The sequence below is a fragment of the Lissotriton helveticus genome, chromosome 1_1 (assembly GCF_964261635.1).
Source record: "Lissotriton helveticus chromosome 1_1, aLisHel1.1, whole genome shotgun sequence".
NCBI classification, from domain to species: domain Eukaryota; kingdom Metazoa; phylum Chordata; class Amphibia; order Caudata; family Salamandridae; genus Lissotriton; species Lissotriton helveticus.
Genome location: NC_136057.1, coordinates 1,896,816,385 through 1,896,840,979, shown reverse-complemented (window position 1 = coordinate 1,896,840,979; position 24,595 = coordinate 1,896,816,385). Strand labels below are relative to the sequence as shown.

Here is a 24,595-nt window from a genome sequence, read left to right as displayed (position 1 = left end):
GATGGGCCACATTGGCCAACTACATAAAACGCCAGCGTCCTACAAGGGGGAATTCTGTTTGGTTAACTTTCAGCTTGTCTGTGCTCATCCTCAGAATAGAAAAATGTGTGCAGTCAGTAATGCATTTTACATTGTTGACCAATAGAAATGCTAACTCACAACTTAATGTCATCAGAACAATTGCACTCCTAAAATATAGTAAGGGGTTTTATGTATGGAAATGTGTCAGGAAAAAAAATACAAAATCTACAATGATTAACTATTTCCTTGGTCTCCAGTCATCCAACAGTGTATTCCTCCTATTCACACCTAAAGCTTATTTGATGAAGGCTCAAGTGCTTGCTAAAGTCAGTCACAGCCCATTTCAGTATGACATAAGTTGAAAGTGAGCGAGAATCTAGATGGATCTGATGCATTCAGTGATGATTTCTTTAAAAATAGCATATATTGATTCTTCCTAAACTCAGAGACAATAAGAACTGATAAGGTTTTGCAGGGGATATAAAGGTCAGGTTGTGGGTGAGAAATGTATAACAGTTCGGAGATCTTAAGTGCTACTCAACGACTTTACTAGTGACAACATGCTATAACTGTAGAAATTCTCCATACCTTTCATTCTCATTAGGGTGTGTAGACAGAAAAATTGAGCAGTCATGAACCTTGAAATCAGGGAGAGATAAGCTAGGCAGTTTGCAAGATATTTGTCACTTTGACAGATTTCCATGGAAAAGTTTCATGGTTTACATTTGAAATCTGGAAGTGAACTGTCAATGTTTGTGGTAGAGCATACCTTAAAGACTACTTTAGAAGGGGTTAGGTATGTTCTGGTGAACTGTAGCGTTAAATAGTTCATTTACACAAACATTAGACTGCTTATCCTGGTCACCCTTTTAAATAATTTAAAGGCTGCTCAGTAGGGGGAGATATCCCCTACCCCAGAAAGGTTTTAGTTGACAATTATTGGTGGCAAGTGTGTTCATAATCACAATTTAATCTGTGAGATTGAAAAAATAGGCTGGTAGATTTTAAAAACTGCGTTTTATGGCAAGCAGAGAGTTTGAGGGTTCTCCGGTATATTTAAAAAAAAATTCACCACATTGTAAATTTTTTGCATTTTAGGCTGACAGGCTTTCAATTCATTATTGGAACCGATAAAGTGTCAAAAACCAAAGGGGTTTAAAGTTTTGCGATTGCAAAATGTGTTGTGCAAACAAAGTTGCGTGATTGATTCCATCCGCTCACCTAACAAGTACGGTATCGAAATCTAGCTGTCAGGAGGCAGAGCCTTGCAATGGCATTTCCCTTTAGTGGTAGAAATCATAGCGGCTGTAGCATTATCTACTAGTGAGCTGTGTAATAGTCACTACTGTTTAAAATGCTACAATGTCACAATACTGGAGCTACACGCACTATATAAATAAATTGAACTGTTCATTCAGGGTACTTACACTATCAGAGTTAGTAATTTTCAGTGGTCTGAGGTACAAGTCAGTGAGTTTCCTACTAGGTCGTCCCTCTGAAAAGCTGGCAGGATTAGGATGGATTCAAGTAGAGTCTGTCACATACCAGGTTCATAGGAATTAATAGCCCGATCACCTGATTGCTAGTGGAGAGATAGGTTGCGGCTGTGACCACCTTCACATTCAAATTCTTTATAAATAGTATCAAAAGCAAATGCTATAAGGTGCTTGAGATATTTTTTATCTTTGAGAATGACATTTGCAGCTGCTAAAATATTTTTAAAGACTCACATACCACTAAAGCTGATTCATGTTTAGAAATACATAGAGCCTGATTTACAAAGGTTAACTTATACTTTTGTGTAAGTTTATGATTGTTTGCTTATCATATAGGAAATTTACAAGTGGTATTTATATGACTGTGGAGTTTCTACACATAATTAAAATATAACAGTGCTATCTTTTTATGTGCGGAGACTCTGCAGCCGTAAAGATACTACTCATAAAATATATTTGTGACTAGAAGAGAATTGTAAACTTACACAAAAGGACTGTTCTATCTTTTTATGTTTGGAGATTTCACAGTCGTAAAGATACTACTTGTAAAATTCCTTTGTGAATTTCAAACATTCGTAAACTTACACAAAACTGTATATTTACCCTTGTAAATCAAGCCCTGAGTCCTTCACAATGAGGCCTTTAACCCTCTATCTATGTTGTGCAAACTGTTATTTAGGCAAACTATTGCCTTATTTTCAGTCGTCAAAGATAAAATTCATGAGTTCTGTTATACAAAATATTTCTCTTGTTCTTGTTCACTTGTCTGGTGAAAGGCCCTTAGTCTTAGCTTTTGCAGAAAGACAAATACAAAGAACAGTTTCACCATCAGTTTTTTCAAAATCAGGAAAATCAAATGCATTGTCATTTTTTTTCTCCTCAAAGAGAAAGAGACCTTGGAGTGAACAAGAACCTCCTTCTCTCTAATCAAGAACTCAAAGAAAAGTAAAGGAAACATGTTTAAATCATTGAGCAGCTTGCATTGTTGTAGCTGACATTTGTTTAGTATGGTAGTGAAAGCAAGGATAACTGTTGGATAACTTTTTCTATTGAAAATAATCAGATGGAAAATCAGAGCTGCATAACCCCAAGTCTAAATGTAGTAAGCTACGTGTAACTGTGAAAATCAGCATTAGATTTAATTTATTTTTAAATACCTGAAGTATATGACTGTGGATATCATCCAATTTAATACCAGGCTCAACATTTCCAGTTAAGATTCAGCTAACACTCAAGCTTGTTTGGACCACCTTCAGGCATACATGAACTCCAACTTCCTCTGCCTCAGTGGTACCAAATTTCAGACTTTCTCAATTGGTTGCCATTTAAACCCAAATCCACTTTTGACTGGCCAACTGAGCTTGGAGATGCCACCCATCTAACACAAAAGACATGCTTCTTGGAGGCTTCTTCAATAAAAACCTCTCATTTATTCCACAAGTTTGTTATTTCAACAAAGTTACACACTAAAAGTTTAACACCCACAACTAAAAAACAAGTTTTTCAAAACCAGGCTGGAAGAGTTAATGTGCTAAAAATGTTAATTTTGCCAACAGTTTTGTGTATGTTTCGCACAATACCTTTAGAATTCCCCCCTGCTTGCTTTAAAAACTTAGAAAGGGCAGCATCCAGATTTTTGTGGGGATATAAACGACAACGTAAAAATGATCCTCGCTAAAGAGTGTGGTGGTTGGAATGTCCCCTATTTCTTTTTCTATTATATTGCAGCGACTCTTCAGGTCATCAGTCCACATATTATGGGGGACAAAGCTAGAATTCCTCATTGTAATACTCCATCAATTTATGAGCTACTTATGGGTGACGGAATGAAGGCGTGCTTCTTGAAAGTGATTAAACCCAGCTACTATAAAAAGACAATATTTAAGATGTTAAAAGCAGCGTACGTTGTGTGGCAAAAGGTTCGTCGACATGTGGGTATTGCAAAATTGAATATGTATACACCTATTGCCGCACACGACCTATTACCTTCTTCCATGCTTTGTGATTTAGTAGCTATTAGATGGGGGATGAAAGGAATACGTTATTTAGGGGACTTGTTTGATGAAGGTTCGTTGGTTTCTTTTCTTGAGTTACAGAACAAGTTCTCCTTAACAAAAAATGACTTTTTTAAGTTTCTTCAAATTCGCAGTTTTTTACAAAGTCCACGACAATCAGCAGACACAAGAATCAATAAAATTCCCCTTTTGGAATACTTAGGGAAAAAAACATCGATTGGTACTTTATATTTATGTCTGATGCAGGAATTCCCAAATGATTTGGAAAATTGCCAACTAAAATGGGTAAATAAGTTGCGGATACCTCAAATCGACATACAGGAGTCAATTATGCTTGCTAATAGAATTCTTATGACTGAGATGATGAAATCACAATACTTTATATCTATACATGACTTATACTATACTCCCAATAAGGTTGCCAAATTGAGTACGACAACGGGGACTAAATGTAACCGCTGCGGTCTTTATGCCGCTGATGCGATACACATGTTTTTTCAATGTCCTAAACTTGCGGAATTCTTTAAGCAAATTGAACTTTTTTTGGGGGTTATCTTAAAGAATAATATTAATATAACCGCTGAGATGGTATTGATTGGCTCTAGTTCAGGTAGCGTGGGCTTTCCAAGACCAAAAGCTATAATTTGTTTTATTTTTATTTGCATGGCCGTAATACAACCCTGACCCCCCTTCTTTTTTTAACTGGCGGGAAAGACTATTATTAATGTACAATATAGAATTAGCTATTTACAAAACTAAGGGGCTGAAAAGGAGGGACATCGGAACAAAGATTTGGGCACCAATCACTGAATGGATTTAGAAGTTTCTTTATCGTCTCTATTGGACCTACGTATTTGTATGAATGTTGCCAATTTTGACTTTGACATTTATGTTCATTGAGGTGAACTCAATCACACTGTATGCTTTTGTGTAAAACTTGACTTGTTTATTTCTGATTTTCCTTGCATAAAATAATTTTTTTTAAAAACAACAACAAAAAAACAGGCTGATAAGTTAATAATCCAACCTAATCTTCAGGCCCACTTCTCACCATAACCATAGCCTTCATTGGCTTCCACTAGAGTAAAGAATAGCGATTTAAAAGCAGTGTAATTTCCTCTCATCCCTCTGAGATACTGGACCACAATACATCGTATCTGGAGGCAGGAGGTTTAAACTATCAAAATCAGAAGGTAAAGACAACAACATTCTACTCAAGAAAAAGGAAAAGACTCAGAAGTCATGCTTTTGGTTACATAGGTACATATTTATGGAATGAGCTGTCAAACACACTTAGACTAATTGCACACTAGAACTGTAGAGTTCAATATGTATCAACGCTTGCAGATTGTCAAACTGTATTGCAGCTCTGACCTTTAGGGCCAATATGGGATATTTTGAAGTGACATTTGATTTAGGTCACTTTTAATTATCTTTTCAGAGAGAACATTTTTCAAATCAATTGAGGTATATGTTTAAATTTAGATATCCATGTTTGTATGTCCATGATATAATGTCACTAAACCTAATTTGGAAAAACAAACCTTAGCAACAAGATATTCAAAGAGAAACTGGAGATAGACCGCTTTAGAAAATTCTATGATGGCTAAACGTCTTGGTACAAAAGGGGGTGGTGATGGACGGAGCATCTGAACCAGTCAAACACTCACACCCAGTCAAAAGATCTGGGTTTAATCCATCACCGTTCTTTAGCCCACTCTGCCACCCCAGTTCAGACATGGCCATATGCAAATCAGTCTGACCCTGTGCCTCATGGGAACAGTCCAGCCCGAACTGCCAAGCCATGCCTTCCCTGGACCGGAAACAAGCTTCCGAGGACCGGTTTCTGGCATTACAGCCGTCTTCAGCCCAGCTTGCTTGAATCCAGTGGCAAAGTGAGCAAGGGACTCACGTCTGAGCAAACCCTGCCACACTTATGGCGGCCAAAGCGGTACAAAAGGGGGTGGTGATGGACGGAGCATCTGAACCAATCAAACACTCACACCCAGTCAAAAGATCTGGGTTTAATACATCACCGTTCTTTAGCCCACTCTGCCACCCCAGTTCAGACATGGCCATATGCAAATCAGTCTGACCCTGTGCCTCATGGGAACAGTCCAGCCCGAACTGCCAAGCCATGCCTTCCCTGGACCGGAAACAAGCTTCCGAGGACCGGTTTCTGGCATTACAGCCGTCTTCAGCCCGGCTTGCTTGAATCCAGTGGCAAAGTGAGCAAGGGACTCACGTTTGAGCAAACCCTGCCACACTTATGGCGGCCAAAGCGGTACAAAAGGGGGTGGTGATGGACGGAGCATCTGAACCAATCAAACACTCACAGCCAGTCAAAAGATCTGGGTTTAATCCATCACCGTTCTTTATCCCACTCTGCCACCCCAGTTCAGCTAAACGTCTTGGGGCAGATTTACAAGAACTGACGTATCTCTGCATAATAGCAGAGATCTGTCAGTTCAAGTGTGTCACGCAAAAAAAACCTTGCGCCACCATGGATGCATCGCATTTACAATGCGGCGCACCGTGGCGCAAGGAATGACAGATGCGTCACGTATCTGTTGGCGTACTGGTAATGCATTGCTGGAGTCTTGTCGCATGCACGATGCAACTCCAGCAATGCTCAAGAATGCCTATTCCTAATCGCCTGCTTCAAGCAGGTGTAAGGTATTGACGCAGTGGCGTCGTAGAAGGACTCGTCACTTTTACGAGCCTTTCTTGCTTCGGAACGCCCACCCTGCATACATTAAAACTGATGCAGGTATAATGTGATGCAGGGTTTTACAACTTGACTCATCTCCCTAGATGCGTCACCTTGTGAATGTGTCGCAACGTGGCGCTTTGCTTATTCTGCTGCTGCGTAACAAATGTGACGTAACAGCGGCGTAAAAGTGTCGGAAGGGGCGTGTAAATCTGCCACCTTATTCAATTGAAAAGGCTAGCTCACCCTCTCAGACTGGTCAATAAAATACAGTTGCAAAGACTCAGAAGGTAACAAGGGGGCAAGAGGTAACTCTGCCATCCTGCTGAGCTTCCTTTCTTTCCTGTCTGTCACTGCTTCCTGTCTTCTTCCTTCACTCTATTCCTGCTGTTGAGCACATCTTTAATGTCATTGGGTTTGAGAGCAGTTTAACAAGGAAGTCTAATCCTCTATAAGTAATAAATACATAAATGAACACAAACATAAATAAATACAAAAAAATACAAATTATTTGACTTTCAAAAAAGATAAGGTCTACCCGAGTTAATACTCTTTTCAGCCAGCCATGCCCAAATAAGGCAGAAATATATCTGGTGGTATCTATTATTCCCTGGAGTAACGCTACATCTTAAAGTGTTTGGGGGCTTCTCCATTTGAAGCGTGATGCATACATGAGAGTTTAGTGGACCACAACTAAAACTAATGCAATACAGCTCATAAGGCCCCATTAACTAGCAATGCAATGTTGTATGTGTTCTTATTACAACTTTAGTGCTTAGACAAAAGAACAACCTTTAATCGGCCTTGAGGGATGTCTAACCAGTATCACTTGGTGACATGTGACATGTGATTTTGCAGGCTGAATAGCCTCTTCTGTCTACAAAATATTCATTTATATCACAATGATGAAAGGTTTGCAGGAACAGCATGGCAATAAATGTTAGGGATAACCAGGGGTAGCAGGCACACCTATACCTTGCCCTTTTCAGTTTTATTGGAACTATTTCTTTCTGTTCTTGGTGTCAGGGAACAACATCAGTTATGAATAGAAGTAAACAGAACACTAGCTCTATTTACTTAATGTAGTGTCTGTTTTTCTATTGCTCTCAACCCTTAACAAATAGGGAGATATTGGGATGCTAAGGGTGTGAGAAGCCTATGATGTCATTGAACATTCTTTCTGTCTGAGTCTGCCAGCGCCAGGATGCCTGCTAGGTGACAGTGCGCTTTATAAGCTAAATAAATAAATAAATAAACATTAAAAGGTGCACTATGTCACTTCACTAGCCCTGACATTTTGGAAAATTAAACATTGCTGACATTAGTATTGCCAAGGGTGCCAAGTTGTGATATCACAAAAATCATCCTTGTGAAAGTGTGGAGGAAAACACTTGACAGTTGAAATGCTGTTGCATTGTAGGTCTATTTTCGTTTATAGTTCAGATGCAATGACTAATACTTTATTTCTTTTCCATGCTTTCCCCAGCTCCTCCTACAATCAAGTCAACTGAGCCATCAGAGAGGTCTGTGGTGATATACAAGTCAACAGCCCTGCAGTGCATCGCAAGTGGGATCCCAAGCCCTTCCATCACCTGGCTGAAAGACAGCAGGCCAGTCAACACAGCTGAGGGACATATTGGAGTAAGCGATTTACATAAGTAAATTTACAAACTACTGATATCAGAAGCTATTTCGGGGCATGGAACAAATAGCTTCCAGGAGTTGCTTTTAGTTAGGCCAGCTGTTGGGGCCACATATTTACAACTTTTTTGTAATAGCATTCTATCCAATGAGGTATTCATTTATGGTTTTGTCCTCTCTGAGTGAGCTGATTTTTTTTTTTTCAAAACTCTTTTTATTGATTCAGCAGATATAGTAATTACAGGCATAACTAAATAGTGAAAACATACAGTTGTCCTGATATTGATTGCCAAGCAGGTGACTATTATATGGCAGTTGTAAAAAAAGAAAGTAAACCATTCAGGTCCGTAAACGACAGTCCCAAACATTTTGAACCTCTGTGTCATGTACTGCAAAACAAAACCCTGGTCATGCCCTCCAAGCCCATCTATATACATCATCTCTAATGAAACAGCCTTACTACCCTGAGCTGTATCTTTATATGGTTTCAACTTCCGCAGGGTGTGGCAGAGGTGGTTCCAATAAAAGGCCCCTAAAATCTGCCCATCGTTTCCATATTTTAAAGTGTTTCTGAGGGCACCCTTGCGCTTTAAAGATGGGCTGCTCCTGACCCATACACCAATCAAGGTCCGCCCTCCAAGCACCCAGTTTGGGTAGAGCCGGATCTTTCCATGCCTGTGCAATATCCATTTTATCTAGGTTAAGACCCAAGAACAATAAATGTCCTATATAGATGTTGCCCCCAATTGTGACTGTGATATGTAGAAGCATGAGCCTAGGAGAAAGAGGTATAACCCAACCTAACACTTCAGATAAACAGCAGATGACCCCCCTCCAAAACCGGCCCAGTGCATCACAGCTCCAAGTTGTATGTAGTAGTGCGCCCTCCTCGCTATCACATCTTAGGCACATGGGGGAGTCTCTTTAGAGTTGATATCTAGTGAAATAGGTGCGGTGTAAATACTTGAGTTGAATAAGCCTGAGACGGGATGCAATTGCAGGGTATCTGGGGGACTCCAGGGCTTCTCTCCAGTCGTCACTGGCCAAGGGGCCCACGTCCGTCTGCCATTTATCCTGGAGGGGATCTAAAGTCATGGAAAGATTTGTCATTAATGTTTGGTAGATCTTTGTGGTTTTGTGATCACCTAAATCCCTCATAAAGACTTTGGCCTCAATAGCATTGAATTCGGGAAAGGAGTCTAAATGTGTAATATATGGGGATATGGCATGTCTCAGTTGCAGATATTTGTAGAAATGAGCATGTGGCATGTCATATTCCTGCCTGAGGTCCTGGAAAGACTTCATAGTGGTGCCATACATAACATTGCCCAAAGTGGATATACCTATAGTGTCCCATTGTTTAAATCCTACTAATGCGGTCACTTGTGGCATAAGGACGCTCTGCCAGAGAGGGGTCTCCCCCGTCAACCACCCCACCAGACGCAGTGAGTCTGTCCACACACCAAAGATAACTAGCGTAACTGGCGGCAGCTTACACTGCTCTCTCGGTGTATAGGGCAGTCTGTGTGACAGCATATCACCCATCAGCCATTTCTTTACCCGATAGGCCAGGTCATTGCTAATATCATATCACCAGTCATTTAAAACCAATAGGTGGGATGCTGCATGGTACGATTGGATATTGGGAGTTGCTATACCTCCACAATAGGTTGATTGAAAGCACGTCATGAGTGACACCCTAGCGGCCTGATCATGCCACAAAAAGCAGCTCAACCTGGAGTTTAGCTGTGGAAACTAGGAGAGTGCTATCTGAAAGTGGTGGTTCTGTAGTTGGTATAGGAGAAGAGGAAGGTACACCATTTTAAATATTGTGGGCCTTCCCAGTATAGAGAGGGGCATATGCGACCACGACTCCATCTCTGTTTGAGTGTGCAACCAGATGGGGGAAATATTTTTTTCCCATGATACCGATTGGGTGTCAGAGATGTACACTCCAAGATATTTCAGTCCTGTGTGGCCAGCGTCACCTCCGCCATCCAGGTGCCCATGTCCGGACCCCCACGTGCAGGTCAGTGAATAGACTTCTTAGCATTCACATACAAGCCAGTATGCTGGACGAAAATCTGCATGATGGGGAGAATATGCAGTCTCGTCCGATGTGGATCTATAAGAACAAACAGGACATCGTCCACATACAGAGCGATCCGATTCGAAACCCCACCCCCGTTCATTCAAAGTCGTTACCTGTGGGTCGATACGAACCCATGCAGCTAATGTTTCCATAGCTAAGGCAAATAAATATGAGGAGAGGGGGCAACCCTGATGAGTACCACGTCCTATAGAGAAGGGATCCGATACAGCATCAGCTATTTTGACCAAGGCCGAAAGGTCAGTATATAAGAGTTTAATATAGGACATAAGGCGTTGGCCTATGTTTAGGCGTTGCAAAAGAGCAAACAGATAAACCCATCCCAACGAGTCGAATGCTCTGTCAATGTCTGCTAAGAGCAGGGCCGCCGGACCCCCGAGGTGATCAACGGCCGCAATCGCATTGTGCACCCATCGGATGTTGTGGCGGGTAGCCCGATGGGGCATAAAGCCGTCCTGATCCGGGTGAACCATTTCTGGCATATAGGGGAGAATACGATTGTCCAAGGCTTTGGCCAATAACTTTGCCTCAATGTTCAACATTGAAATAGGGCGATACGAGGAGTATTGATGTGGAGGCCGGCCCGGCTTGGGGAAGACCGTGATTTCAGCATGCCGCCAATCCGGAGAGAGTTTTCCGTCCTCAAGGGGAGTGAGCTGATTATTGACTCTGCAATTGATCTAATTGTAGAATTCATTTATTTAAACACTATGCCAGGAAAAACAATGCGCTTTTACCTCTCCCAAAATGACCTTAATGTTTTCCTCACTATGTCAGTGACCAATGTGGAACCTTTTATCTCTGAGCATGAAGTTATACATAACAAATACTCCCCCCAACCGATTACCTCACTACTCAGGTCAGCAAGGGACTGAACACTTTGGGCCACTTGTTATAGTTAAAATAAAATGGAAGAAGGGGTATTTCTTCTGACACCTGAGCCCAGCAACATTGAATGAAGTTCCATTTGGTTAGTTGAACTCTCAATGCCCAGATTCTGAATTGCCTGGTGATTTTACATTGATCTCCTCGTGTCCACCTCATGATATAAATCAACACTGGCCTAATATGTCCACTTGTGGAGGCCCAGATCTCTAGGAATGCAGTTGCATAAAGCATTAATTTTAGTATTGTGATTCTTAACACACTGACCTCCTGCAAGAGTAGGTGGGGCCCCAGTGCTTAATTTGTAAAAAATGAAGTGCTGGGACTACGTATTGCCCCTGCCAGTGCTGCCAATGATACTACCACCAAAACACCTAGCCATCGCACTCCTACAACTGTGACAATTCAGACTATTTCAGGCCATACAACGCTATAATAATGGTGTAAGAGGCTATTAATATTCATTTTCAATGCGGTTTGACTTAATAAGCATAGTTGTTGCACTTATCTCAGAAGTAGACAGACAGCACCATGTGGTGGACTGTCACTAGAGCTGATGCTGACAATTAAGTGCCGGTGCCGAGCACCGGAAACCGCCTGCTCAAATTAGGCACTGAGGGGTTCCTCAGGCTGAGTGGACAGCATAGCAAAGGGCAGAAATTGAAATTATGTTACCTGGCCAGCACATGCCTAAGTGGCTGAGGTGCTGCTGACGGCAGTGCACAGGCATACATAAAGGAGACAATTTTGGGGTGGTGGGGAGGGGATGACAGAGAATGCCTACATTGTTGGCCTTCTCAGAAACAAAGTTACGTCAGTCTGTAACTTTATTGTTAGCGGCATTAGAAGCAAGCTTCGACAGAACCAAAAGGCCTGGTCTGGGTATGCCTATGCAATGTTTACTTTTTTTTCTATTGACAGCGTATAAATGGAAAATTAAAAAAAGAAGAAAGAAAAAGAAAACATACCACCAACTAAGTGTGGCAGTCATTTGCTTACATTACATTTTTTAGATAATCCCAGAAAAATATGATTCTGATTTGCAAAAAGGAAAGGTACTATTGGATTATTGTAACCTAAAAACATACTTCAAATGGAAAAGAAAGGCAAAACAAAAAAAAAGGAAAACGGATTGGAAAAGTAAAGTATTGTCCCTCTATCCCTGACACAGAATTGGACTTCTATTTTGCCGTTGTGCATATGGGATCTGCCACAATGCTGTCACTCAGAGTGCTAGAAAGTTAATGTCTCATGCTGTATGCTGTGTTGGGTGGAAGCACAATATGAAGGACAGGTGAACAGACCAATGGATTAAGAGTGATGACAAAACCGCTTACATAAGCATGATGTACATATGTTTTATGTCTTCTTATAAAACTAGCTATTTGTATTATTTTGTGCGCTATTCAGAAGCAGTTTCTGGTACAAACTACCTACTAATCAAAGTCTTACTTAAATATCAGGCATAACTCTCTCCCATTTCTCTTGTTCTGGAGTAGTTGGAATCCTCAGGGCGTGTTTTGAAGATTGCAAAAGCATTGCTGGAAGATGCTGGAAGGTACACCTGTGTGGCAACCAATGCAGCTGGAGAAGCCCAGCAACATATCCAGCTGCATGTACATGGTAACACCTTTTCCTATCAATTTGGTCACTCCCTTGAATTCCTTGACTGTGGAGTGCACACTTCAATGAATCCTTGAAAGCCTAAGTAGAGTTTTTATAACATTATATTCAATTTGTAATCAGGTGGTTATGCCATGTAGCTGAAAATCATATTCGTATAATGAAAGACTTTTGGGCCAGATTTACAAAACAAGTTTGCAGTCACAAACCCAGAGATTGGCTTTTTTGCATGTTTGAAACCCATGTTGCAAGTCTGTAAAGCATTCTACCCTATAAAATAGGTTTAGCAACCTATAAAACACAATTAAAAAGAGGTGTGAAAGGGGCGTTTCTTCCCAATTGCAATTCAGTATTGTGTGTATCAACTGTTTGCAATCGCAATTACAGTTGCAATCTATTGATCAGTTACCGACCCTTCAATAGGGTGGGAACTAATGCGCACAGGAACAGTGTTCCTTTGGAAAGACTTCCCCTTTGTGAATCATGTTGGCACCCTCAGAGCAATCAGGATAATAGCTTGCTTCCCCAAAGTTTCCACAAATGGGAAGCATTTATCTTTTCTAAAAGCAGCATTGGTTCCTTTAAAGAACATGGACTGCTTTAAAAAAAAAAATCTCAATTGTAAATAAAAACACAAGGATGGTGGTCCGATGTTCTTTGGAGGCCGCCATTCTTGTGTTTGTAGCCAGTTACAGTGAGTCACAAATACCAACCTGCCTAATTAATGTACAAAAGGCAGGTCTGCGACCCCCAGTTACTTTTCAGTTTGTGATCTGACCTATTAGTACATTGATCATATCGCAAAATTAAGGACTGCTCTAAGAAAGTCAGTACACAATTTCCCACCACTTTTTGCAAAATCTGGACATGGTTCAATATCAAAGGAATACAGTTATGCTAACCATATTGCTGTTTGCCACATTGACCAAAGAACAATCAACACATGGCTAAAACTTGTGACATTACAAATGACATCACTGGAGATATCAAATATCACATCGCCATTGACATCATCAATTGCGTCACAGAAGCCTTTCAACCACAGTGGAAGTCATATTTCACTGCACTTAGCACTTGGCTGTACCTAGGAATCTTAACTATGGAAATGACTTTGGACGTACCCTATACTGAAAACAATTCTGAGGCCAGAAGCTGTTCCAGGCAGCCTTAATCAGGCCCTGTATTCAGTTATATTATATCATTTCTTTTATACCAAGAGGCCGCTGTGTTTGGTCTACAGCTGTGCCCATTGGGCTATAAGTGCATGCCTGAACCTTAGACCAGGCCCCCCACAAAAGCTCAGGATTCATCATCCCTACTCCCATGGTTCACTGAGCTTACATTGCAGCCAGGAGCAGCTGAATTATACCAGAATATTTTTGAAAAAAATATGGTGTCCTAAATACAGTTTACAAAAATATCTCCACATTTAATTTGTTAATAGAAAATCAGTATCTACTGTTTTTGTAAACTATATTTTGGACACAATATTCCTGTCAGATAATATTTAGACATATAACCATGGTAATCGGCACTTGTTTCAGGCCCTGGTCATCAGCCCCACCCTTCAGTTAAGACCCTACCCCAGGAACCCAGTGGTCATGCCTCATGCTTTTAGTGAGTAGCAATCTTTATCACTGCAACCAAAAGACTCTCACAGAGCCACTTCTCAGTGAACAACAAACATTCTGGTCAACCTCTATCCGGAAGACATAAGCTTACATTAACCCACCATCGCCGCTGTTTCTATATCAATTGAGTATTGCACAGTTGTCTTTTTACAGATACCCAAACATTGACATTTTAACTATTGGAATATGTTTCCTTGATCCCTATCCCCTTCTCAATTCTTCTTTAGGTACCTTAGTTGACAGTATCCGTAAACTCTTCGAAAAGCGTTTAGATAAAGAATGGCCCTTGCAGAAATATTGCTATTGTTAGCACACTAAACTAGCCCTTAGAGGATGTATTTACTAAGCTGCTATGCAAGACTGAATAGTGTTGGACAACTGAAGCTAGCAAGCAACCAGGGCTTTAGTCCATTTCCCCAGGAACGACGTTTCTCGTCTACACTAAATGTACTGCCAAACTCTTGCACAGGTACCTAACTCATCAAATTTTTTTTACATCTAATTAGCTCGAGAGGAATAATCTATCCGATCTAAAGACCAAAGATTTCGCCAACTCAATGTATTTGATAATAATTACTGATCATTGCTCTGACTATTTTAACACAAGGAACAAATGTTTTATTAAGAAATGTTCTTCAACTTTTTAATTATGAATCTTTCTGCTATGCTTTTTTATGTGAAAATTTTAAAGGTTTTTATTAACCAAACAATACATTATTGTCTTACTTACTTACTTACTCGTACTTTTTAGTGCACGACTTGCACTCAGGACCTGTTCCTCCAGGGCCTGCAGAGTCTAACCTCTAAAGTGCTCAGCATGGTCTTAATGCACTCCACATGACATAATGTTCAGCTGTGTGCTGTGACTGTCGGGCCTGTGTTTTGACAAGACCCTTCATTTAAAACCACTTCCTCTGCAATCTACTGGGCATGTCCTACACTAGACCCAGCAGACCTTGGACACAGGCCCTATGCTCTGCCTCTTTGTCCCAAATCTGGTCGTCATCTTATCGATTATGTCATGGCTAATTTGATTTGTAACCTTAACATCTGATCAACTGGGAATTTCAGAGAGATTTTTTTAAATATGTAGCATCTTTGCTGTAGCGCGAGCATAAATTCCTGTGGGACTTAAAATGTGCAGTGGTTCGTTTGAATTGCTCCAGTAACCTTGCCCCATTTCTCCTTCACCAATCTGAACAGAGTTTGGACTGAAGATGAATGAGCCATGCATCTGCCAAAGTCCAAGCAGATTTGTATAATGGTAGTATATTATTAGTGAAAACAGTACATGGATTTCTTTCTTAAAGTTCACCTATGACATAACTAGATAGCTGTTAAGCCTGGCCTGCAAGGGTGTAAAGGTTCATGTTAAATGGAAGGAATAAAACATAATGACTGGGGTGAACATTCCAAACTAAGGCAAGTCTGTTTGTAGACTGAATTTCTTTATATGAGTGAGGTTTGTTTGCCTATTGGACTAACATTCCAATAAACACTAATGGCCCATGGAGGGTAGTAGTGTAGTATGGCCCCTGAGACCTTTTCCTAACTAAACCGACTGAGCGAGCAGATCTCTGCGAGCAGGAAGCGCGGGTCAGTAGGCAGACTCTTTTGGGTCAGTGAACTGCCATGATCTCAGAGTTCTGTTATATCAGTCATTAACTTTCAGTTTCTCCCCATTTTCCAGAGTTTCAATACACAAAAAAGACATCCCTAAACCCAAGTAGAGACATTTTAACCTTACAATAGTGCATTATAAAGCATCATTAGTAATATACAAAGTGTTTGTAGGTTAGATTTTGTATTTGTATTTGTAACGGGTTTTGTAATGCATCTTGGCATTTCAGTAGATGCCAGTTTGTATGACTAAGTCAAAAATTGCTGACATGTACACTATCAGAATTTAGAGCTTTTCTAAACTTTAAAATGTATGGATCCAGATGAATTTCCGAAGGTGAGAGACATTAAGAATACCCTTCCACCAATCTTTTCTCGCCTTACTTTAGGGATAGATGAAAGAGCCTGGTCAGTAGTACCAAGTATGTGGCGGGTACAGTGATACTCAAGTGCTTAGACAGAGGGGTAGATGTAAGATTATTCCTGCTTTTTCGAACCAAGCACAAAGATTTCAACAAAATGAACTATCTAATTGACACCTAATGCAAACTCTCTAGTGCAGGCGAGCTGTGCTCTCATCTAACCAGCAACATAAATATTCTGAATAAGCGGTAATCTGCAAATTTAATTCTCTGGGAATTCAAAGTATAAAGCATTAAAATCATTAGTTCTAATGCATTTAAGGCGCTCATACTTAATATATTTTGCTGAAAAGGGAAAAGTTGAAAATCTCTCTTCAACGAGTGCAGATAATACAAGCCAGAGCTCACAACTGCATTCATTTTCTCTATCATATTAAGCTAAGATTCAAACTTTATGCCAATATTTTTGGTTTGTTTGCAAGATTCTTCTTTAAGACATTCACCCAGAGAACTTGAACAAACAACTGTAATGCCACAGTGGTGTCAAAACTTAAACTAGTAGTAGTTCTGTCTTCATTGACCTCTAGACAGTTCAACCTCATCTACTTCTCTACTGCCTGTAGGCCTGTACAATGAATGCCAGACAAGCAATCTAAGGTCTAGAAAGCAGCAGTACAAGCTTCTCTCACACAGATGAAACAGTCAGGCCCTGAGAGGAGCTTCAGCTAAAAGCAGGTCTCCTGTCCAGGACCACTGATTAGTGAGGAATACGGAATCAGAATCATGCCCCACATCTTACCCCAAAATCTTGGATTTATGTTCTGAACTTAAGTAAACTTCAAAGTGACATGTAGCAATATATAACATTCCTAAATATACAAACAAACAAATAAATAAATACAAAAGGAAAATGTTATTATCAATTTGGATATTATTTTGTGGGAGAAAGTGGGAAAATTTGGCAGGAGAAATACAAAATAACATGTCATTGATGGTTATCTAATATAACAGAGGGAATGCAACAGTGATAAAAGCACTAAAAGGGCGCCAACACAGTAAATGGGTGCGGGAGCATCATAACTCTCCTAAGTTGTTACATTATTTTTTTTTAAACTCCCAAAAATCAGGGCCTGGAAGCAGGGAAACAGAATGTGATGACATTTTAACAATTCTAAAAAAAACACAAATAGAAAAATGCTTCAAAGAACAAACCGGAAAATAAAGAAAACTACAATACTGTTTACATTTAGTTACTGTTACCACAAGATTTAACTGTTCAATTTTATTTAAGTATTTTAAATTACAATAGTGATGTTCTAGCTAGAATGAAAACCATGGTAGATCAAAGTTCCTCTGGGCTTTTCGCCCCCATTTTGATTGCGGGAAATCCTGTAACTACGTATGCCAACTGCAACAATAACATGTTTTCATGTTAAAACTGCTTGGCAATTTTGACTTTTGTCATTTGATATGAACCAGACAACAGATATTTGAGGGGTTATAGGATCTTACTTGAGCACATGCACAGCGTCATTAAGTACAAGAAGGTTATTTAAGGCGCAAGCGTCCAAATTATTGTGGGAATAAGTGTTGTTAAAAGACACAGACCTCCTCTGGGCAAATCCATGGGTTTCCAATTTCTTTTTTTTTTTTTTTTTAAATATTTTTATTGGGAATACAGATGCATCACAAAAATAAAATACATTATTGAATTGATCCGGACATAAAAACAGCAATTGATCAACAAGTTCATTAAATAAATACTTAGGGCCGATAGTAAAAAAAAAGTGCATAAAACCTCTGATAGTCAGTTATAAAAGGCCTAATTCATCTTATTAGCATTTCATATTTCGAGTACCTTAAAAAAATCAACCATTACATATAACATATATTGTGCAAAGTAACAACTCATTCATTTGCAGCATTAGTCTGCCTCCAAGTAGTAACCGGGGCCCAAAACCTTCTTCCAAAGTCCCGAATTTTCACCCCCTTTCGCTCATATAGACAAGTCTCAATATTATGTATTCCAAGAAGCCTAGATAGCCACATTTGAAAAGATGGTGCCACAACATCCTTCCAACCCGCTGATATCAAAATCCTAAGCACAGCCACAGATATAAACGCCAAATCTTCTTCCTCTTTGCCCAGATTTAGTTTAGAGTCAGTGCCCAAGATCATCAGGGTAAGGGATAGATCGATCTTGTGACCTAGCAGCCCCTCCCAAAATGTTTCGATCTCATTCTTCACTGGGGTCAGGAGTCTGCAATTGAAAAACATATGCAATAAGTCTGCTTGTCCACCCCCACATCTTGGGCAAGTATCATCTGCTCTAACCCCCCATGCAAATAATTTCGCCGGTGTATAATATAGATTAAACACCGTTTTATAGTGCTGGGCTCTTAAGTTTGTGGCTCTAAATATCTTTTTATTCAATACCAGTGCCAAGTCAACGTCTACATTTGGGTTTCCGAGTTTCCTAGTCCATGCTACCTCAATCTTGTCAACATCGTCGTGGATCTCTAAAATAAGGATGTTATATATGGACTTAATATTTTTTTTGCACCCACTAGTCAATGCGTCCAAAAGGGGGCTATTACCTGGGGGTGGCGGTTTTGGTTTAATAGCCTTCAAGCAGCGAGCCATTTGGGCATATACAAATCAATGATTATCTGGGATTCCAAAATCCTTTTGTAAAGCCTCAAAGCTTATAATCCCATCTCCATCCATTAACTGCCGTAGAGTCTTAATTCCCATCCCGCTCCAAACTTTTAGGGTCCTCTACATGGGTTTCCAATTTCTTTCATCTAAAAAAAAATGCGTAAAAATCTTAAGTGTAGATCTACCTCTGGCAACTTTTACTTATAAGGATGCTAATGATTTAAAGTTGAGTCACTCACTGCCAACCTTCCCACTCCAGCTATGCTTGTAAGTATGAGAAGGGCTGGACTGGCCATTCTGCCACTGGCTTTTTCCCAGTGGGCTGCAGGCTAGAGGGCTTCTTCCAGAGCTGGATGGGATCCCTTTGACTTTCTTCCTCCTGTAGTGTGGGTTGTTTTGAATATTTTTTGATTTCCAGGTTGATCATGAGTATGAGCATCAATCCATGCCCTGATGTTTTTGTTTCACCTTCTTGCAGAACCTCCCAGTATCGAGGGGGCTGAGGAAATGCAGAATGAAACTGTGGTTGTGAATAACCCTATCGAACTTGAGTGTATAGCATTTGGGAATCCTGTTCCTGGTAGGTGCCATTATATACATTCCTCAAATTTCTTGTCAATCGGTTGATGAATTTACCTATACCTGGTGTTCCTTACAGCAAATGATGAGTTTTTGTTAACCTAAGCTAGGTATTTCACAAACCTGCCCTGAACTATCTCAAACTCTGCCTGTATTTTATACGCTATTGCTGTAGAACATTGAGTGAGTGAGTTGTTGGGCCAATATCTCTGTAATACGGAGGTACCTCACCTTAGTAGCTAGATTGTCTGCATGTTTATGATAAAAAGGGAATGTGTACGTGCTTTGTCTCTCTCTCATTTGTCAGGCGAGTTTCACCCTTTCTAGTGTCCAGTTTTCCCTGTGCTACGGGAAAACTGCCACCCTGCTAGATACAGTGCCTTTCAAGAGAATCTGAAGATGTAAACATGCAGTGAAGTGCACTATTTATTTTTATTTTATTTATTTTGAAAGTTTTATATAGCGCGAACAAGATCTTTGCAGATATCAGAGCGCTTTACAAAGTAGGGAATACCAACAAAAGAATGAGTAACAGGTCCTTAAGTATATGGACATTATAGGTAGTAAGTGGGATGGGTAGGTACGTGAGGGAACCTAAAAGCACAGGTACATCAATACTGCATGTAGATGGTCAGGTAAGTGAATCAATAATACAGTTAAAGCACATGTTCGTAGGGATCAATCAGAATAATACATGAAAAACACATAATCGTAGGGATCGAGCAGAATAATACAGGAAAAAGACATAGTCGTAGAGGTCGAGGAGAAGAATACAGATCGGTGCAGAGACTTTGCAGATTCATGTTAATAGATCAAGTGTATTTGGCCATGAGAATAGCTTTTACTTTCTTCTTAAAAAGTGTGACGGAGGGGATGAGCCTGATTTCAGGAGGGAGTGAGTTCCAGATCCTGGGTGCCATTCCAGAGAAAGAGCGTTTATACGTCTTTTCCTTCCGGAATCTTCGAGGTTTTAACAGGAGATTCTTTGTGCCTCTGGTGTATCTAGCGCCGCCAGAGATTGACAGTTTCTGGGTGAGGTATCCGGGAGAGCTCAGGTGTACAGCCTTGTGTGTCAAGCATGCGATTTTCAGATGTATTCTGGCTTCAAAAGGCAGCCAGTTCAAGGATTTCAAGTCAGGGGAGATATGCGAGTGTTTTTTTGACCCAGTGATGAGTCTCGCTGCAGCGTTTAGAGAGGCTCTTAGGGGTGCAGTGGTGGTTAACGGGAGACCGCAGAGGGCGATGCTGCCGTATTCAATTAGCGGAATTACTAGTGCTTGTACTGCAGTTTGGAAGTCTTTGGCTGGTAAGAAGGGTTTGAGTTTCCTCAGGGTATTGATTTGGAAGTTCGCTCCCTTAGTAGCCTTGCTGATATGATGCTGCATGTTGAGATTGGAGTCGAGAGTTATGCCTAGAGATTTTGCTGAGTCCACGATGGTGGGTAGGACATTGAGTGCAGTTAGCTGTTTAAGCCATGTTTGAGTGGTAGAGATCTTCGCGGCGGGTGAGATCAGAAGGAACTCTGTTTTCAGGGCGTTGAGTTTGAGATGATTATTGGCAAGCCAGGATTGGGTGCTTCTGATCGTTGAGTTCGGGAGTAAAATGTCATTGGGGGATTGTAGTTTGAGATATAATTGGGTGTCATCTGCGTACATGTGAAAAAGAACATTGGATGCTTGTAGCAAGGTGGTGAGAGGTTCCATAACTAGGTTGAACAAAGTTGGTGATAGGGAGGATCCTTGAGGGACACCTAACGAAACAGGTATTGGCGAGGACATCAGGTTGTTACTCTTGAATTTCTGCGACCTGTTGTGTAGGAAGGAGATGAACCACTTGAGAACCGTCCCAGATAGACCCATTCTTGTGTTCAGAAGTTCGAGTAAGTTCTCATGTTTAACAGTGTCGAATGCTGAGGAGAGATCAAGAAGGATGAGGAGGCAGGTATCGTTTTGATCCAGCATTTGTAGGGCGTCGTCAATTATGTGAGTCATAGCAGTTTCAGTACTGTGTCCTGATTGATGAGCGTTGAGGAGATCAAACTGATCAATGTGTTTAGTTAGCTGTAGTTGTGCGCATTTTTCCAGTAGTTTGGCGAGAGTGGGAATATTGGTAATGGGACGGTAGTTGTTTAGGTCGGATGGGTCGGCCGTAGGTTTCTTTAGTAAGGGTGTGACTTGTCCGACTTTGAGGGAGTCAGGGATTGTTCCTTGTTGGAGCGAGCTGTTGATAATTTTAGTCCACAGTGGAAGGAGCCATGGAGTGAAATCTTTGACACCGTTGGCAGGGAGGGGATCCGTGAGGTGATTAGAAGGTTTCAAGGTGCTGAGCAGTTTGCCTATTTCTTCTTCGGAGTAGGTGTCAAAGGATGACCATGTGGCATTGTTTTTTAGCTCGGTGGGTGTTATGCAGTTGGGTGTGGTGTAGAGGCTTGCGTCAATGCGGAGATCACTCTTAATGTTATCAGTTTTTTGGGTAAAGAAAGCGGCAAAGTCTTCACAGGAGGGTGCTTTGCCCACAGTACTGAGAGGTTGGGGTTGTTCCTTGGCTTGCGTTTTGATTAGCTGGAACAGTTTTCTTGGACGGTTTTTTGCTTGATCGAGCTGGAGGCTGAAGAAGTTTGCTTTTGAGCGCTTTATTTTCCTGAAGTAGGAGTTTCTCTTTTTCTTCAGGGTTTTCAGGTGCAGTGCAGAGGGAGCTGTTCTCCAGGTGCGCTCTGCCATTCGCATGGCTCGTCTATCTTCATTGAGACTCCCGTCGTACCATGGATTGGAGATTTTAGCGGAAACTCTTTTTAGCTGCATGGGAGCAGCCTCATTAATTATTGAGGTCATGGCATTGAGATAGTGGTCAGTCAATGATTGAACATCTGTTGCGCCCGTGGGAGGGAGCAGGAGGTCGCGGCTGTTCAGGGGTAGGGCGTATGGGTTGAGTTTTTTCAAGTCTCTTTTCCATATTTTAGGTCTGGAAGATTGAGTCATGTTGAGTTTGACTTTTTCATTGATGAAGAATGTGACGATATGATGGTCTGACCAGTCACAAGGTTGGATAGACTCAAGTTGAATAGCGTCCTCTTTGGCGATGATAAGGTCGAGGATAGAACCTTTCTCATGGGTAGGACTGTTGCATAATTGTGTGAGGTCCAGGGCGTTGAGGACATTTTTAAGACTATTTACCACCGCATCATTGTGATCATTCCAGTGGAGGTTGAAGTCACCAAGGTATATTTGGGTGAGCTGTCGTCCGGCGTTAGTTGAAATCATGTCCATGATTTGTTGGGCGAAGGTGAGGTTGTCTCTGGGTGGGTGGTAAATGCCATGAAGAGAGCATATCGGTTTACCCTCACTGATAATATCGAGGCAGATGTATTCGCAGGAAGTTAAGGAGGCTAGGGAAGGTGCAGAGACTTTCAGGACCGAAAGGTTGTTCCTGTATATGCAAGCAATTCCACCGCCTATCTTGCCAGACCTGTCAAGCCTAACGATGTGGTCGTTGGGTGGAACCAGAATGTCCATTATAGGTGTAGAAGAATCGGTTAGCCAGGTTTCAGTCAAGAAGATTAGGTCAAGGTCCAATGATAGAATGAGATCGGCAATGGCAGAGGAGTGCTTAGAAGCTGATCTGCAGTTGAGGAGAGTGCATTTGAGACGGGGTGTGTTAGGGGAGGTAGAGGGTACTAGAGAGAGGGGGACTTTTCTAAGGTCATTCGGGACGGATATTCTGTTGTTTAGTGTGGAGGGTCTACTGGGATTCGAGTGTATCGTGGGGATGGGGAGGTGCGTGGCGGTTGTGTGGATTAGGGGAGCTGGGTCGTAGGAGCGGAGGAGGGTGAGAGTGTCGAGATCCGAGAGAGGGTTGCATGTGCGACGTGGGCGGTTGTTGCGATTATGAGCAGGGATAGCGGTCCAATGTGGGCGGCGGGTGCGGTTGTAGCGATTGTGGGCATGGATCGCGGTCCTGTGTGAGGGGTGTAGCTTGCGAGCGTCATCAGGACGGGTGGGGAGCCTGTTGAGGGGGGGGGGTGGTGAGTGGGGTGTGTCTGGGGGGTGTGATCAGTAGCCCTTTGATGGTGTGAATGTCTTCTTTGATGGTGTGAATGTCTTCTTTGAGCTGGAGAAGGAAGGACATAATCTTGTCCAGCGTGCGATATGTGTTAGTGCTGGGGGAGGTAGTCATGGGTGAGTTGCTGACCTGTGAATTAGCGTGCGGGTGGGTTGGTGTACGTGCAGGGCTCCGTGGTGCCGGCGTATGAGTATGAGTTGGTGTTAGGGAGGGGAGAGGGTGTGGGGGCGATGGGAGTGGACGAAGTACGGAGGAGGTTGGTGGCGTAGAGGAGGGTATTGTTGGCAGGCGGAGAGAGCGGGGTGGAGGTGGCGTGTATGTACTAAACCTATTTGATGTGTCAATAGGTTCTGCATGCCTTCTTATATGTCCACAGCATCAGGCAAGGGACGGGGGGAGTTTCTACAAGAATCTCTCTCCCAATCATCTCCACCTCTCTCTCTAGGAACGCATAAAGAAAAGTGATATGTATTTATCTAAACTATCGGTACCTTTGGAGGAGTTACTTAACTGGACTGCAACAAATGCTTAAGGTTATTTTGGCTCAGAGCAGATATTTGTGCGGCTCATTTTAATTATTTTCTTTGTCATTTGTGTAATTAATTTGAAATATTTTATGTATAAAAACTTGAAAATGAGTGGGGTGTTTTGCAAAAGATGATCATAGATTTTTTTATTTACTATAGTGTCTTGTGATTGTGTTAATGTATGGTAATTGTTCTGACTGGTGCCAGATTGCAGTTTTTCCATCTTTGAATAATATTTTAGTGAACCATCACCAGTTGCGGCACACCATTTTAACATGCCTGATAGAGAGAGAGAAAAGGATGGTGTTTGAAACTGCACATAATAGTGTTTATTGCCTGGAATCCCATCTCTCAGACCTAAGCCTGCTCCGTGTACTACCATTATCATAAGCGAAGAAAACGAAAATGATCTTTAAATGTTTTCACTAGTGCTCACCAGAAAGAACGGGGCACAACATGAGTTAAAAAAATTGAAGGAACATGTTGAAAGCTTGGACTCCAATCCATAATAATTGTTCTGTCTGGTCAGGAATTGATTGCTTTTTAGATTGGTGTAGCTTGTGGTCATTGTTTGGTTATAGTTTGTGAGAGAACAGGCAATTGTGTTGTGACCCAATCACCAGCGGTCACTTCAAGTGATGATTTAAATCCTAATTGT

At 41.3% G+C, this 24,595-nt stretch overlaps 1 protein-coding gene across 1 annotated transcript in view; it reads left to right on the top strand.

The window, feature by feature from the left end:
- The window catches only part of HMCN1 (hemicentin 1), a 1,257,483-nt gene that overhangs the window by 610,769 nt on the left and 622,119 nt on the right, over window positions 1-24,595 (top strand). Inside the window, exons 35-37 of the mRNA XM_078642741.1 lie at window positions 7,729-7,883; window positions 12,378-12,501; window positions 19,251-19,352. Coding sequence (XP_078498867.1) covers window positions 7,729-7,883; window positions 12,378-12,501; window positions 19,251-19,352 — 381 coding nt within the window. The remainder of the gene's footprint in view (window positions 1-7,728; window positions 7,884-12,377; window positions 12,502-19,250; window positions 19,353-24,595) is intronic.